Raw genomic sequence first — 18973 nt, forward strand, 5'->3', positions numbered from 1 at the left:
TCAATATAGTATTGGAAGTTTTAGCCACAGCAATCAGACAAGAAAAGGAAATGAAAGGCATCCAAATCAAAAAGGAAGAAACAAAACTGTCATTATTTGCAGATGACATGATAGTGTACATAGAAAATCCTATAGACTCAGCTGAAAAACTGCTTGACCTAATAAAGAAATTTGACAAAACAGCAGGATACAAAGTCAATATCGAGAAATCAAAGGCATTTTTGTATACCAACAATGAATCAGCAGAAGCAGAAATTTAAAAAGAAAAAATCACATTCAATATAGCAATAATAATAATAATAATAATAATAATAATAATAAAAAATACCTAGGAATAAACCTAACCAAGGAGGTAAAAAACCTATATGCAGAAAACTATACAACACTGAACAAAGAAATCAAGGAAGACACAAACAAATGGAAACATATACCGTGTTTATAGATTGGAAGAATTAACATCATCAAAATGTCCATGCTACCCAAAGCAATTTACAGATTCAATGCAATACCTATTAAAGTACCAATGGCATATTTCACAGACATAGAAAAAACACTTCAAAAATTTATATGGAACCATAAACAATCCTGAATGGCTGCTGCAATTTCGAGAAAGAAGAGCAAAGTAGGAGGGATCACAATACCTGATATCAAAATGTATTACAAGGCCACTGTAATCAAAACAGCCTGGCACTGGCATAAGAACAGACACATGGACCAATGGAAGAGAACAGAGAGCCCAGAAATAAACCCAACTCTCTACAGTCAATTAATATTTGACAAAGGGGGCAGTAACATAAAGTGGAGTAAAGATAGCTTCTTCAACAAATGGCGTTGGGAGAGCTGTACAGCTACATGCAAAAAAAATGAAACTTGAAACCAGCTTACACCATACACAAAAATAAATTCAAGGTGGATAAAAGATTTAAATATAAGTCATGACACCATTAAAGTCATAGAGGAGAACACAGGCAAGCAAATCTCAGATATTCCATGTAGCAATATTTTCACTGACATGTCCCCCAGAGTAAAGGACATTAAAAAAAGAATAAACAAATGGGATCTCATCAAAATAAAATGCTTCTGCACAGCTTAAGAAAACAGCATTAAAATGAAAAGAGAACCAACTGTATGGGAAAACATATTTGCCAATGGTACCTCAGACAAGGGTTTGATCTCCAAAATATATAAAGAATTCACATGACTCCACTTTAAGAAGACAATCAAACCAATTAAAAAACAGGCAAAGGACTTGAACAGACACTTCTCCAAGGAGGACATACAGAAGGTCTGGAGACAAATGGAAAGATGCTCAGTATCGCCAGCTACCAGAGAGATGCAAATTAAAATCACAATGAAATACCACCTCACACCGTTGAGAATGGCCATCATAAGCAAAGCAACAAACAACAAATGTTGAAGAAGTTGTGGAGAAAAGGAAATCCTAATGCACTGTTGGTGGGATTGCAGACTGGTACAACCACTATGGAAAACAGTATGGAATTTCCTCAAAAAACTAAAAATGGAACTGCCTTTTGACCCAGCAATTCCACTGCTAGGATTATATTCTAAGAACCCGGAAACACCAATCCAAAAGAACCTATGCATCCTAATGTTCATAGAAGCACAATTTACAATAGCCAAGGGCTGGAAGCAACCCAAGTGCCCATCAAAAAAACAAGCCCCGGCTGGTGTAGCTCAGTGGATTGAGCGCGGGCTGCGAACCACACGATCGTGGTTCGATTCCCAGTCAGGGCACATGCCTGGGTTGCAGGCCGGTTCCCTGCAGGCCTGTTCCCAGCAGGGGACACACAAAAGGCAACCATACATTGATGTCTCTCTCCCTCTCTCCTTCCCCCCTTCCCCTCTAAAGATAAATAAATAAAAAAATCTTAAAAAAAAAAAGATTTCTAATTCTTTCTATTTAAAAAATAAAAAATAAATAAAAATAAAGAACTATGGTACATTCACACAATGGAATTTTATGCAGCAGAAAGAAAGAAGGAGCTCCTACCCTTTGTGACAGTATGGATGAACCTGGAGAGCATTATGGTAAGTGAAATAAGCCAGGCAGTGAAAGACAAATACCATATGGTCTCACCTTTAACAGGAACCTAATCAACAAAATGAACGAGCAAGCAAAATATAACCAAAGACACTGAAATTGAGAACAGGCTGACAGTGACCAGAGGGGAGAGGGAAGAGGATTATAGGGGGAAAGGGGAAAGGGTTTGCAGGAACAATTATAAAGGACACATAGACAATAACAAGGTGGGGTGGAAACAGGGGACGGAGGTGGGGAGGACTAGGGTGGTAGGGGAGGCAGAAAACTGTACTTGAACAACAACAAAAATATTTTTTTTAAACTTCGATAAAAAAAGACCCCAGGTATCCTCAGGCCTCTGTGACTAACCTCATGGACACCTCCAGCAAACACCTGCCCTTCCACATCCCACTATGTTCAGAACTAAGTTTGATGTGGTCTCCTAGAGCAGCCAAATTCAAACATTTACAAAAGGGCAGTGGCTGATGCAGCTTGTCTTCTGCTCTTCTGTGTGTTTTTACATCACACTGAGTCTGAGATTGGATCGATTTATCTGTGTGCCAAGGAGGGCACTTATTGGACTGTGGACATTCATATAAGTGTGCCTCTTAACACAGTTCTCTACTCAATGACTTCAAAAGGTAACATTCAGCATCTCTGTGGATGGAGCCAAAGCCCGTGATTCTGAACAACCACAGTACAATTAATCAGCCATGATATGCATATAAAAAAAAATGAAGACAACCCACTGAATGGGAGAGAAATATTCATGAATATAAATATTCATGAATATAAATATTCATTTATATGTAAAATACATAAGAAACTCACACAACCTAACACCAAAACAAAATCTAATTTAAAATGTAGGTAGAGGACATAAATAGACTTTTCTTCCAAGAGGACATACAGATGACTGATTATGAAAAGATGCTCAACTTCACTTATCATCAGGGAAATGCAAATTAAAACCACTGTGAAATATCACCTCACACCTACCAGAATGGCTATCAAAACTAAATCAACAAATAACAAGTGCTGGTGAGGATGTGAAGAAAAGGGAGCCCTCAGGCACTGTTGCTGGGATTGTAAATTAGTACTTAGCCACTACAGAAAACAGTTTAGTGATTCCTCACAAAATTTAAAACAGAGTTGCTATATGATCCATCAATTTCACTTCTGGGTATTTATCCAAAGAAAACAAAAATACAAATTCCAAAATATATATGCACCCCTATCTTCACTGCAGCATTACAAGTAATTGCTGAGCTATGAAAATATGGAAGAGAACTTAGATGTCCATGAATAAATGAATGGGTAAAGAAAATATAAGATAGATAGATATGAATTATTAGTCAGCAATACAAAAGAATGAAATCCTGACATCTGCAGCAACATGGATAGACCTAGAGGGTGTTATGCTAAGTGACATGTCAGGCAGAGACAGACAACATCTCATATATGGAACCTAAAAATAAATACACAAATACACAACTAAATAAATAAATAAAACAAGAAATAGACCCATAGACATAGAGAACAAGCTGATGGTTGCCAAAGGGGAGGAGCGTGAAGGGAAATAACAAACAAACAAACAAACTCCAGTGAAAAAACAAAGAAAGAAGCAATTAATTCTCTCAAAGTTAACAGCACAAACCTTCACTGAAAATGTAAAATATAACCAGGCCGTTTGAGGAGAATTTCATGAGATGTCTGTAGAGTACATTCCAGGTTTCAGAGTGAAAAACAAGAGTAGAGAGCAATGGTATTAAAGATCATGACATATCTGAAGAGTTCAATTTGCCTAATATGTATGGTACACGGAGACAGCATGACGGACAGGTATAGAAAATCAAGCTGGAAAATAAATGGATGTATTTTGAAAAATCCTACAAAATAGGTGAAGAGGTTTTTACTTTATCCCCTAGGTACTGGGAAAGAGTCTCTGTAGGTTTGAAGCACAGAAGTGGAGGTTGGGGCAAGGGGGTCAGGTGGCATGATCAGATTTATGTGTTAGAAAAATTATGCCAATGAATCAGGTGGTAAGACTGTCTGAAACTATGGCAGTAGTGGTGAGAGTAGGAAGACATGAATCCCCAAAACAATTCAAGCCAAAGCAACAGGGCTTCATGACTCACTAAATGTAGGTGCTGTGAGAGGACACTCAGGACATTTTTAAGTTATACTACTGAATTGATGGTGATGCCTTTGACCATAGAAGGAGATACATGGAGAGAGAAACAAGTTTAGCAGAGAAAATGAGTCCAGTCATCGTGGCTTATCAATCATTCTTTTCTGTTTTTAGGACTCTTGCAGAAGTGAATGAGGGTTGATAGAACAGATAAATGAAATTCCTGGATTTGCGAAGTTTAGTATTAGCTATAATCATCCCACTTCCTCCAGTGCAGACCGCTCCCCCGCCCCCTTCCTGACCCCGGGCCTTGCCTTAATAGCCAACCAGCCTATCTTCAACATCACTTTTCAACTACAGGTATAAAAATCATGAAAACTTAGAAGTAGGTCTGTTTGAGGTTTACTTTTATAAAACCTGCAGAAAATGGATTTTGAAGCATATTCATGTTATAAATGACATTTAATCTACATAGAAAACAAATTATACAAATACTTTAGCAAAAGTCACTTAGCTTGAAAAAAATATATATGCTAAATATAAATAACCACTCAGCTATTAAAGCAGGTCTAACAGTCCCTTTACCTGGGAGCCTTTATTATTTATGAGTTCATATTAGAAGCATGTAAGACAATAAAATTACAGCTCTAAAATTTATCAATCAGTAATTCACGGGAGCCCTGAACACAACTGCCTAAGGGGTCAAGCAAATAAGGCAAAGAAACAAGGTGGGAGCCTGTGAGACAGCCAGACTCAGAGCTAGAAGTTCCTGCCCTCTTAAAGGGTGCAGCTACTACTTACAGGAGTGCCAGCCAAGTTGTTACAGAACAGACACACAGGTGACGGTGGGGGGTGAATGATACACTATACCGAATAGACCCACCCTTGTGTTCTGGGGGTCCCCCACCCTGTACTAGGTTTGCCTTGTTCACTGCTGGGGAAAGACATCTCTCAATGCCAGAGATTGGTGAAAAGGAAAGGGATTATCATTTTTTTTAAGTTATACAGACTTAGAGTAATGACTTAATGTCTTCATTAAAAATACTAAGGTCCTAGGACTGTGGGGAGGGGGAATGGGAGGAAGGTGCGGAGACGGGGCAGAGGGGGGGCTGGGATGGGAGAAATTGACAAAAACTGTACTTAAAAAATAACTAAATAAATTAATAATAAAAAAAATACTAAGGTCCTTTAGAATATCCACAAATGCACAGTCCTTCCTTCTCCCCTTTACCCAGTCTGGGGTACCGTATCTCAGGAAAAGAAGTAGACTCCATGGTTCCGGCAGCAGCCCCTCAGTTCCAGCACCATCTGCTGTGTCACTTTGTTGCTACCATGATCTCCAGTTAATCCAAAGCCATGTGGCAATTTCTATGGCCCACAAGCAAGAGTCCTTTCACCCCTTTTCTTCCAGGCAAAGTCTCCTGCTTCCTAAGCCATGTGGCAAAAAGGAGCACCCCAAAGCTGCACAGTCCCAACTTTTGCTAAAGCCGAGTAGTCCCCCAAAGAGCCCCAGGTGGCTGCAACGCCTGGGTTTTAAATCCCGGCGCCAATCTCCCTCTGCAGCCCCATTTCTGAATCCTCCCACGATCAGTTTCACCTGCCAGCATTCCTATATTCTTCCAGCTTTCCTAGGCTGCCATAGTAAGTCTGGGCAGGTGTGGCCCTGTGGTGTGGAGCCAATTATCTCCAAGTTCTCACGCAGGCACTGTAACCAGGGGGAGTTGCCTCCCAGTAGCATCATGAGTTGAAGTCACTCCCATCCCCATGGCTCAAAGCATGGACACAACTATTTAACATATCTAGGAAATAAATTAAAGGTTATAGATATGTTAAATGACCATTCTAGAGGTTATCAGCAAAACTGTTGCTATTGAAAACAACTCTCAGTGGCCTGGCTCCATGTGTCCCATCCCCCAGCTCAGACCTGTGGGGGTGAGGACATCCTATATACATATTTTTCTAGTATTTCCCAGACACCCTGAGTTCTGGATCCCATTACAGGTTCCCATTTGGGGCCTCCCCTTGGCTGCCCCCTGTTACAAAGTGTTGCCAACAATTCTGTTTTCTTCAAGGGGCCAGAAACCCCATGTAAAATTTCCACAATCTGAAGAACATCACGTGGACCTTTGCTCTAATTGTTCCCAATTAGTAAAGTTTTATCACACTGTAGTTCCTGTCCCTTATCCTCGGGGACGAGGGTCCAACACCAAGATTGGAATCTTGAAACTGAGGATAGTATCTAACTTTATATATACTTTGTTTTTCCTTCTGTACATACCTACCTATGATGAAGTTTAATTTATAAATTAGGCACAGTGAAAAGTTAGCAACACTAATTAATAATGAAATAATTATAACAATAAGTAATGGTAAAAGTCACGTGACTCTGGCCTCTCTATTACAGCATCTTACTGAACAGGATGCACAGCAAAGATGAGGGGGACAAAGGGGTCTGATCCGCACGGGGGCGGAACAGTTCAGGACAGCATAAGCTTTCATCAGGCTACTCTGCATGGTGTGCAATTTAAAACAATACTTTTTTATTTCTAGGGAATTCTCCAATTAATATTTTTGGATCATGGTTGACAGTCACTAAAACCATAGAAAGTAAAATAGTGAATAAGGTGGAACAACTGTACATCAATGTAATCTATGTAAACATTAAATAGCTGATGAAGCTAAAACATTGACTATGTAATAAATTTTTAATGTTTAATACTAAGTATGATTTTAAAGATAAACTTCTATCTCGAGCATAATAATCTTATTTTAAAATATAACTGGTATCACGATTTCAGTCTTAATGTTGCCAAACTTCTAACAAATAAAAGATGAACAGACCAAGTTTACTTTTCAATTTTAATAAAATGAAATATATGTCACAGAAAACCAATTTTAGTTTTTTCAAAAAAATTCACACAACCAATGATCGTGCCAGTACCAAACATTAGCTAAACTTCACAGATGCAGAAATACTTTTAAATACTTGCCATTGTTCATAATTTGGTAGTCTCTAACTAGGTTTCATCAACAGCTCTAGTTAAGTTCACCTTGACCCCATAGGTGGTTTTAGTCTGACCGCCACGGAGACCAGCTATGTAAACCTGAGGCCTGGGCACGCCAGTGCTGCCTTCCCGCTTAGACTGCGTGCTCACATCCTTTGAAGAATACATCTGTGAAAAATTTTCTCTTCTCATGTGACTAAGATTAGTCTGTACCGAGTGAGTAACTTTGTGACGCAAATTGGCCTAAGCAGAAAGAGAATACATAGGAATTAACATTTCTCTAAAGAATGAGTAATATAATATAAAAATATTATCAGGTACCAGTTAATGCCTGCCTGTTTTTTCTCCATCCACAAAGAAATTAGTTTTACAACATACCATTTTTTAAACAAAACATTAGAATGTTAGGAAATCTAGAATGTAATAGAAAACATACTTTGTCAAAAGTAAGAAAATATATTAAATAATGAATGTGGACCCAAACAAAGAACATGCAGGTTCAAACTTACAGTGAGCTCAATTATTTGTTAATATAATTCCTTCATTACTATACTTTGAGATTCATACAACTTGGATGTTTCTACCATGCCTGGTTTCTATTTTTTAAAGACAAAAATTAAAGATTTCCATTGTCCTGTTTAAATGGGCTTTACCCAAGACTTTTAATATAAAAACCTCTGGTGTTTTCAGGTTATGTTTTACATTATTCTACATTTTGCTTACTCCTTTTGTGGATTATTAGTAAACATAAAGTTAAATAGATTACTCAGGCTTAGAAACAAGGAGAAGCCAGTAAAAAGGAGAATACGAGTTACTGAAGTTATGAAGTCCAAGAAAAAAACTCGGAAGGCACTTAAGCTAAGGAGAGATGGGTATTAGAGGAAATGGTTCAGAGTTTGAGATACTGCAGGTGATTGAGAACCAAAATTGCTCCCCCTTCAGCTTATTGTCTATTAATATGACTTTACTATTCCATTACCTTCATTAGCATAATTTTACTATTCCAAGAGACTCTTGTCAAAGCAAATAACTAGAGTGTTCATTATAGAATATCCTGAAAGATGTGTCAGTTCTTCAGTAGTAAGCATTAGCGCATAGATTAAGCACTAGGATTCTTTGCATCCCTTGCCTCAGAAGTCACCTTGATTTTCCCATCAGTGCTGGACTGCTTTTTCATGACTTTGATCCAACCCAGTTCAGGGCCCTATCTTATCCCCCTACCTACCCCAGCAAAGACCTGCCTTCAGCCAAACTTCAAATTCTCAATAAATTCTGACCTCGCAGTTTCTGAGATGCTGCCAGAGCTCTGTGGAGATGGTGGTTTCCCTCAGGACTTTACACCAAAACACTACTCAGCTTTGTGTTATCAACAGGTTGTGTTGGCAATATGTGGGGAGCTGGCATTCAACACAATGCAATTCTACAGGATAATTAAGTCTAAGGTGGGAATAAGAATGAAGTGGATATTGAAAAATGAGAAGAGAAGGTTCAACAGTACAAAATTTAGCCCCACTACCAACCAGAGAAAGCCAAGTATGCTCATCAAGGCAATCACATATGATGCCCAACTGCAGTTTCCTTGTGTCAACAATCTCCAATCAGAGAATAACGAAGGCACTGTCTTTTTTCACCATAAAGCCTTCCTACTCTTCTCCCTGCTCTTGAGCCTCTGCCACAGATGAGTGCTGGTGGCTGGCTGCCTCACTGTGCCAAGCTCTGAATAGCCTGTGTTCTGAATAGCCTGTATTCTCTTTTGGGTCATCTTCATTTATCTCCACACTTGTTTTCAGTTAAAGAGATGCATAAAATATGCTAAAAAAAAAAAACCCTACAGATATAACAAATGTTTGCTGCAATTAATCCTCATACTGCAATTAATCGTTGTTTAAAATGATAAGACACTACAAATAAGGTCGGGGGGCTGGGGAGGATTCCACTGAGTCAAATGGGGATGAGAGTTTCAAAGACAGGCTGTAATGGTAGGTGCCCACTGTGCCTCAGATGGCTGAGAATCAGGACTAGAGAGCTCCATGACTGGAGAGGACATGTTCACAACAAGAAGGGACAATATTTATGATATAACAGAGGTGTAATATTCTGCTCCTCAAAAAACATCCAAATAAGAGAAGGGTATACTTGAAATGATTAGAGGAAATTAAGAGTGCTTTAAACTCCAGCACCTCAAAGAGTAACACAATAAATTAGAACTACTATATAGATTAATAGAGAAATTATTATTGTTCTAGTTCCTGGTTGGTTTGAGAATAGTTTCAGGCTCTGTATTTCTAAATATGCTTAAAATTAGAAGAAATCTTTTCATGTAAAGCTGGCAAATAATAAGTTAATGTTTGATTACTTTTGTGTTAGCAAAGAACTCTGTACAACTATTTTGTAAAAATAATTTAAGGTATTAATGCTATAAGTAACAACATATTAAAATTTCCCAGCCTATAAGTAATTTTAGAAAATATTGTTACAAACCAATTTTATAGCTTTTCTTCTTAATTCCCATTCATTCCACTCATATGATCTCACAATGGTTGGTGGCAATATGTGTGTATCCGTCTGTGTGCTGGTTTCACTCTTTGTAATTGGTTTTATATGTTTCTTAACACCCTTCATCTAAAAAAAATGGAGTTTTGTAATTAATTTTAATAAAAAACAAACATTATTTATAGGTAACTAATAAATTATTCAGCTAAAATTGACAAAAGATTAGGGAAAAAACCCAAACATTTTTGAACACGGTACATATCTTATAAATACCATCAGAAGATATAAGCTCATAGTGAGCTATATGAAATTTATTTTCCTGGGCATTGTGGCTTTGTACATAGTTTTGTGAATTTGATGTCGTAGGTAGATTTTAGAAGGGGAAAACCTAACGTCACTCATTGCCAAGTCAAATGACCCCTCTCGGACTTTTGCAATTGGTAGTATAAGTAACATCTTATTGGAAATGGACAGAAGTTTAAAATAGCCATTAAATATTAGGTATAAATCACATTTTTTTAAAGTATTGGAACATCTTTAGGATATACCTTAAACTCAAACTAGGCATATGAGGGGAAACTCGAAAAAGCCTAGAATTTATTTATCAAAAATTATGTATTTATTTTTAACATGTTTAAACTTTAGTCACCTTCAAAATACTCTCCATCTAATTGATGCAATACACCTAAAACAAGGCGTTTTTTCTACTATTCAAAACATTGTTTGAACTGGTTGATTTTGATGCCATGTAGTGTTTCTGCTGTTTTTTGTTTCACCTCTTCCAAAACATTTCCCTTTGAGGACTTTTTCATACAAAAAAAGTTGCTGAGGGCAAGATCAGGTGAACAGGGAGGAAGGGGTATAGGGGTTATGCTGTTTTTTGGTCAAAAAATTCTGAACAGTCAGCATGGTGTGGGTAGGTGCGCTCACAAATCACCCATCATGAAATGGGCAAATGCACTGAAAGACTCTTCCAAAAAATTCACCAAAGCCAAAGGCAGCCTCTCACAAAAATGACCAGCTGGTATGCTGATGCAGATAGGTTCCTGGACACTCACCTAGAGGGAGAAGCCTGTATTACAAGGGCCCACTCTGCAGAAGATAACTCCAGGGTTTTTGGGGCACCCCCCCCCTTGTACTTAGACAGATTATTATCTAGGAGGTCATTTTTAATTTTAGTTGAACATGTTAAGTTTCTGCTGAGACACCCAGAGGTTCACTATTACTATTCAAATACTAAGTACTATTCAGTATTTCCACGCTAAACGAAATGCAACACTGCTGGAGTTGCTGGAGGAGTGACAGAATTTAAGGAGCTCAGTCTCAGTACAAAGGAGAGAGAAAAAACTAACTTTTTCCCCTAGTCAAGCAACAGATATGAGTGCCTACCATTTAACATAAGATATAATTTCTGCCTTCAAAATGAACTTATGATATAGAGAGGTAGATAAAAACATACTGAAAAGATAGTCAATGGTATTATACAGTGTAAGTAAATGGCAAGTAAATAATGACCACAGCATTGGAAGGAGATAACTACTTCCACGGGTATTGAAAGTCACTGAAGAACAGCTGGGAATTACCATTTTGCCATGTATAAAGTGCACTTTTTTGCCCAAATTTTTGAGGGAAACATAAGGATGTGCATTATACATGGGTAGTACTAATTGTGTATATATGTAAATGTTTTTTTGTTTATGCTTATGCATTAAAAGTATAACTCTAAAAAGCAATAACAATATCCATATGCAAAATGATACTCTAGAATATAATAATCAGTTTTGTTTCTAAATATAAATAAAAATTGAATTAAAAATTAAAATGGAAGATTTTTTTCCTGAAAGTTTGGGCCTAAAACATGGGTGTGCATTATATACAGCAAAATACAGTAAATAGAAAGCAAGGGGAAAAACAAGACCAGAGATAATAGGGGGAAATTGTTCCTTAATGTAAAACTACGCATTGTTTACATACAGCACACCTGTCTGCTTACCTGACTCTAACCTTTCATTGTCTTTAGCTATCTTACAATTCTGTAAGTTATAAATAAAAATGATAGCAAGACCAAATCATTGTTGTCTGTACACATGCAAATTCATAATTCCTTCAAGGTTTTCTACAGAACCTAACAATGTCTCAAATTTACATGAAAAGTAAAGTCAAGCATAGTCAAGATTTTTTAGAGAAAAAAGGATGGAAAAACATTATCAGATATTAAGGCTTATAAAGTTATACTTAGGTATAGGCACAGGGATTTTTAAAAATCTGAATATTTGAACAGAATAGAGGGTCTAAAAAAACAGCCCATGTTAAAAAAAATAAGGCACAGTAGGGAAAGGAGAGAGTATTGATCATACCATCTCGAACAATTCATTATCCAAATGACAAAAAATTAAAATTAGATCTTCATATCCAACCACACACAAGTATCAAATCCAGTTGATTAAAGATTCTAGTATAAAAGACAAATTTATATTTAAAACAATAATTTCAGATATTATTTTTAAGATGATCTAAGAATACATGATGATTTTTTTAAACAAGACATAAAGAAAAAATGAAAAATTACACATTAAAATGAAACACTTTTGTTTATCAAAAGATACCACAAAGAGAATGAAAAGATATGTCACACACTGAAAGAACACCTGCAAAACATATCCAACAAAGTATTAGTATCAAAAATATGTTTTTTTAAAAAAAACACCTCCTACAAATCCAATAGAAAAGTGGGCAAAAGACATAGTAATTTCGCAGAAAAAATCTGGCAAAAGTTATGAATAATCAATGTTTAGAAAGGGAAATCTGAATAAGTAATAGGTGTAAGAAGATATGCTGAATTCCACTATCAAAAGAATAAATAATAAGATAATAATGATAAACCATTTTATCACATTGGCATAAATTCTAAGCCCTGGTAACAGAAGTGTTAGCAAGGTTATGGTTAAGTGACAATCCTCATGTACTGAAGTTAAATTGGTCCAATCATTTTGAGAACAACCTCTTTCAGTTGAGCCAAAAATGGTAGGCCTACCATTTGGCCCTCATACAGAAGGATACTGTATATGCCAATCTCTTTCCACATCAGGAGGAACCTATAATGTTCTGGAGAATTCCTCATCCGAAAGGAGTGTTACATTAATAGACTGGTAGAATTGTGTCAGAATAAGAGCACCAACACGGTGTCCAGGGTTTGGCCACACAGCAACCCCCACACTGCTCCCCATCCACTTTATCCTTAGCTTGTTGCCAGCGTCCTTGCCCAAGTGTTCAGACCACCCTCTGTGCTTCACCGTCACCAGCCCATCCTCTTACCAGTCACTACTTGGGTCCCTGCCAACCTGGTCAGCTGTACACAAACCCACCTGCATTATAGTCAAAATGTTGATGAAAACTTAAAAAAAAATTATACAATGTATTTCAGGTTTTTATTTTAGTGAGTTTAAAAGAGAGGAATTGAACCAAAGAAGTGACAGAAGGAATGATGAAAGGTGAACAATAAAAATGAGAGACAAAGAAGAAGAAAATGAGAAGAATAAACCGCAGAATGTGAGCCCTGTACAGGCAGGGTTTCTTATCTGTTTGTACACTGCTGAGTCCCCGGTGCCCAGAACAGTGCCCGGTACACGGTAAGTGGCTCCGCAAACATCTGCTGAATGAATAGGCCCCGACCTACAAATACACCGCACTGTGGCCTTTCAAACTTACGATTTAAACATGTTAAATTCTTTCACAACTCTGTGTTATCAATATGCTATCTGTGCCGAGTTCCTTCAATTTTAGGTAAGAAAATAATAGTTTCAATTATCGATCTTAATGTGGTCTTTCTTATTTAGATTCCTCCAGTCAAATTCATGCATTTGACTCCTTATCCTGCTTTCACTATTCTTTATGGATTTTCAGATGCGAATGAACACCTTTCTGATAACCTGTCAAGGCCTCATCTGACTCTCCCTTTGTATGGACTGGGGAACAACAAAAATGTAACGTTTAAATTAGCTATAGTTTTAAATGTCATAAATTCTTAAACTATCAACCCCATTTACCTCAGAACATGGAATGAGGGTTTCAAACTGTTGATGAAGTTCCAGTAGCTGAATTAATTCTGCATGTTTTTTGGCCTTTTCAGTAATTAAATCAATATAATTTTCAGGGTTTTCTGCAAATGAATATGCAGCATCTCTGGTATTGAAAGTGTAATACTTTTCTTTATGTTTCAAAATTCCAATTGCTGGATTTCCTGAAAATTAAGAAAAGGGATTGAGTGAGCCATGAATTATCAAGTGATTGTGTGTTTGTAATGCACCCACAGAACCAGTTCCTTTATACTTAATTTTCAACAAACTACTTGGTTTTTATTTTGCTAAAATGTTACAGAAAGCTATTTCAAAGTGTACATTTTGTTAAATTATAGTTTATGCAAAATTCATATTACATTAATTTTACATGTTTTTATTTTAAAGCATGATTTTATATAAAAATATAAAAGGTGTTTAAATGTCTATTATGAGAGGTCAATCATCTGACAACTTTCTCAAATCTCCTTAAACTGAACTAACTTCTATATAAACATTGTTTTAAAAATAATTATGTAAGATCTACAAAAGTGGGACATTTTTTCCAAAATGTAAGTTTGCGTGTTAGACAGTATTTCCCACCCTGGCTGGTGTGGCTCAGTGGATTGAGTGCTGGCCTATGAACCAAAGAGTTGCTGGTTCCATTCCCAGTCAGGGCACGTGCCTGGGTTGCGGGCCAGGTCCCCAGTAGGGGGTGCGTCAGTGGCAACCACACAGTGATGTTTCTTCCCTCTCTTTCTCCCTCCCTTCCCCGCTTTCTGAAAAATAAATAAATGAAATCTTTAAAAAATAAACTGTCATGTTAATTTGCCAAAAAAGTAGTAAACAAACCAACATTTTAAAAAAAGGACAGTATTTCCCACTGTAACAAGTTACCACATCAAATATGGATTATTAAATATCTACATACACAATGGGAGTTATATTGAAAACAATAATACTGTCTTACAGTTTTGTTCTTTCATTTATTCAAAAAATATTTATTGACCCTGTTCTTGGCACTGAGGGTACAGAAGAAAACAAAGACCCTGTGCTCACAAGTCAATAAATACACCACAGGCTGGAGAGGTCAGTGCTGGAGAAAGATCACTAAGTAAAGCGGGTTAAACACATGGTAAAAAGAAGGCAGTTGAAGTTGACATTTTCAACTGGGTCATCAGGGAAGGCTGAATAAAATGAGGGACAATATATACATCTATCTGGGGGATTGAGCTTTCCAAGGAGAGGAGATAGCAAGAGAAAAGGCCCTGAGGTGAAAATGAGCTCAGCATGTTCAAGAATAACGGGCAGTGAGGCCAGGAGTAGTGAGCAAGGGAAAGAGTGGCAGGAAATGAAGTCAGTGAGGTCATCTGCAAAGGACGGGACTGGTAAGGCACAGTATCATCTTAGGATTTAACTGCTGTGGTCTGCAGTCTCCAACAGAAGGAGGGAGGGGCTACAGAATCCCCCTCAGGAAGTGCAGGTTGCTGCTACCCAGAAAATAATGTAGTAGGAAGTGATGTAGTAAATAGAAATACAGTGGCCAGGACTAGCTTACTCAGAGAGGTTCTAAAACCTAAGCCCCACAAGCCTTCTACTTTTCTCTTTTCCCCCTTAGAATTATAGTTTGGAAGGGACCAAACAGATCTCCTCGTCGTTCCTTCTTCTTTTCCCGACTTGGAAACTGAGGTCCACAGAAAGCATAAGATTTGCTGAAGGTTACTCAGTTCACCAATGGTACAACTGGGACTAGAAAGCAGACTTCTGAATCCCAGCCCATGGCTTTTCCAACCACATCGTGCTACCTCTGCCATCATCACACACCCAGGCTTCTCCGGGTTTGGGTTTCTCATGACTCAAAGGGAGGAAGGGAGACGGAAAGGAAAGCAAAAGCGAAAAATGGAAGAAAGAGAACGTCTATCTATGTTCCACTGCTCTACTTGTTCATGGATCTTGACTGTTTTCTCCTCAGTATCAGTGACCCTCACATGGGTCTCAGAAAACTATTTTATCAGTTTCCCACGGTAAAGTCTTTTGTTAATCCCATTGTGAAAAGTCCAATACCATAAATATGAGTCAATCTGTGTGTTCTCTAGCCTGCATACACACAATCCCAAAAAATATTTGTCATGAAAAGGAATACCCAACTGTGCAATATAACAAAAGAAGTAAGAGAGAAGGAAAGGAAAGAGGAACTTAATGGCATAAAAGAAATAGGACACAGTCTCGTCAAATTGTTTTCATTCTAGCCAACTTCTGGTTATCCCAAATTCACACAGGACTTTTTGGATAATTAATTATCTCATTTCAATCTCTGGTTTACTGTTTGTTTTATAGAAGCGCTAGTAATAGCAAGAGAAATTCTTTCATAAGAAACTGGCCATTTCCTCAGTGGTATCTATCTGTCTTATACAAAAATCCTGATCCATGTTAGTGGAATGTAACCATAAAGTCATGGAGAATATTTTTAAATAATCATATCAGTCAAATTAGTGATGTCCTTTCAAGTAATTCCTTTGGGGGGGATGATATATTTTAGTAATATCAGGTAGCATTTCTTTTTTTAAAGATTTTATTTGTTTATTTTTAGATAGAGAAGGGAAGGGAGAAAGAGAGAAAGGGAGAGAATCATCAATGTGTGGTTGCTTCTCACTTGGCCCCCACTGGGGACCTGACCAGCAACCCAGGCAAGTGCCCTGACTGGGAATCAAACCAGCAACCTTTTGGTTTGCAGTCCGGCACTCAATACACTGAGTCACATCAACCAGGACTTATGTAGCATTTCTGCCATCCATCACTAGACATATGAGTCAGCCCCTATTTATGATATTACAGCATCCATATTTTATTATATATACACTCCATCACTTATCACTTGAATTATAATTTCTTATTTATGTCAGTCTACCAGATTATACTGTGAGCATGTCAAAGATGAACACTTTATCTGGATCATCTTTGTAGCTCCTTTCCTAGTTCACCATCAGATCCAATAAAGTTTTAAAAAGTGAACAAGTCAGTGACAGAGATAGCACTTCATTAAAATAAAAAAATAAGGAAGTTGGAGCAATATTATTTCCAATGATATACCTGGAAGGAGAAGACCATCTGCTGTAGCAAATGTATAAGCACAAAATCCACGATACTGAATCAACAATTTATCAAAATTTGCTGTTGTTTCTGGGAAAAGCCACTCTTGATTTCTGTAATCCACCGGATGTACTCTTTCTTCTAAAATGAAAGAGGAGGACAAGAAGAACTTTATTCAACGGGAAGAGTAAACAACCCAAGGAAATGAGCAGAAGAAACTGGCTGTTATGTGACAGAAATAGATCAACTTCATTCAGGATGGTGCAGTACTTTACACTAGGTGGCAAAATACTTTGAATATGATGCTTATATACTAGGACTATCGCTTCTTGAAACAGTTGAGAATATTCTGAACAGACAGAGGCAAGGAGACATCTCTTTGTAACTTAATTTTCACAACAAGGTGTACAATTTTTGTTCTGTACACTTTAAACAAACTTCCTGGTGTCAGTTGGCTAGCCTATTTACACTTGATAAGTAAACTGACTAAATTTTTCCCATGAATAAAAACATGCGTTTATAAAACACCGATACCCAAGATTCTTAGCTACAGCAATCCTGCTGCACTTCTGCACCTGGCTCTATACCAACTGCAGACACTACAAATGACTGTGCTACAACCAGAAGTAAATACATACTTTAGAGAAAATAAACCTTCCCTCTTTATTTCCTAGTATGCCTGAAAGACCTGAACAGTTATGACATGTGGCAAGTGTAAATTAAATTCTTTCAGAATAACGTTGGGTCTCCTAATTCACTGGAGCCATATCTTGACAGTGTTCTAGGGAAGACAAAGTTTTGACGTATGGTAGGAAACAACACGTCTAAATTGAAGTGCAAGTAAACTGTTTTACTGATATAGTTAGTGTAATATCTATGCTGAGTGACTTTAACTTTTCAATTTAATTTAGTAATTGCATAGATATGCTGTTTTAATAAAAACAAAAACAGTAAGAAAAATAACTGGAAGCATGCCTTTGAGTCTCTTTGATTTTATGTGTTCTAACAGTTTAAGAATGGAAACTGTTGCTTTATTTTTATTTTCCCCTTTCACAAAAATAGAATTTGAAAAGATATTTGGAGAGTAAATGATCTAATTTCATCTTCTGGACACACTTTCTTTTTAGGCAACAACTCAAGTGCAGACCCTATTTTGGCATTTCTCATGAATTTTAAACTGTCTTTAAGACAGGAGGGAACAAACAAATAGAAGTTTATTGATAAGGACAGGTTTTCAAGAATCAATGCATTTCTTAAAGAGTCTGAGATAAGCTCAATTAATTTTGAAAAATTAAGTTTATAAATTTCAACTTGAATCTGAGGCAAATAGCATTCTAAAGAAATGAAACTTTATTAGCAACAAATATAGCAAGGATTAATACCCTTTCCTACTACAAATCAATAATAAAAATCACTAATATTATAGTAGAAACATATAAGCACAAAAAATCATTGATAATGAAAACACTAATCATAACATTAGGGATGGTTAACTGAATAGTATGATATCCAATTTACATTTTTTTTGTTTTCCAAATTTCCAATAATGAAAATTATATTACAATCAAGAAAGATGTCTAATACTTTATCAGAAAATATAATATGATAATTTTAAAACAAAAGAGTGACATTATTCTAGAGGTAATTGTAAGAGGAAGAGGAAAGAATGGATGATGTCTATTACCCATGTGTTCTTTCAATCGACTCATATCAGTTTTTACAGTCACTTCCCCAAGAAGATCTTGTATTACTTTTTCAGGAAAGAGCACTTCATGAGTGCCCAGAAATCGCTCAAGGTTAGTAGTTAAATTAGTGAGGATACCAATCAAAACAGTTTCATCCTGAAGGCTAGTCCACAAGTTGGAAAGTGCAATGAAGATGGGCTGAGTAAGAGAAAAAAATATATTTAAAATCTAATGTTGATAAAATTATAATCACTGTAGTATTGAAAATAAAGAAATTATTTCTTAAGACAGGTAAAAGGCTTATGAAGTTAAACAACAGAACCTAGATAGAAACTAGATCCATAAATTATGAGAAAATAAACTTGTATTTTATTTCAAAGCATTTTATTTTGATATGAATATTATATTATTAATTTACTCAAAAAAGCAAACACATTTGATCACTTGGCCTATTTCCAAACAGCAGACACCAC

At 36.7% G+C, this 18973-nt stretch overlaps 1 protein-coding gene across 3 annotated transcripts in view; it reads right to left on the reverse strand.

Annotated features, from left to right (window-relative positions):
• Positions 1-7060: 7060 nt before the first annotated feature.
• CFAP206 (cilia and flagella associated protein 206) overlaps positions 7061-18973 on the reverse strand; it is a 30134-nt gene continuing 18221 nt past the window's right edge. For all 3 annotated transcript variants that reach the window (XM_037144060.2, XM_037144059.2, XM_037144057.2), the window contains 5 exons: positions 18500-18698; positions 16816-16956; positions 13717-13910; positions 9659-9799; positions 7061-7420 (listed from right to left, as the gene is read on the reverse strand). In XM_037144060.2, the coding sequence (XP_036999955.1) occupies positions 7190-7420; positions 9659-9799; positions 13717-13910; positions 16816-16956; positions 18500-18698 (906 nt within the window). In that variant the 3' untranslated portion in view covers positions 7061-7189. The remainder of the gene's footprint in view (positions 7421-9658; positions 9800-13716; positions 13911-16815; positions 16957-18499; positions 18699-18973) is intronic.

The sequence above is a fragment of the Artibeus jamaicensis genome, unplaced genomic scaffold (assembly GCF_021234435.1).
Source record: "Artibeus jamaicensis isolate MK-2021 breed Jamaican fruit bat unplaced genomic scaffold, CSHL_Jam_final contig_387, whole genome shotgun sequence".
Lineage (NCBI taxonomy): Eukaryota > Metazoa > Chordata > Mammalia > Chiroptera > Phyllostomidae > Artibeus > Artibeus jamaicensis.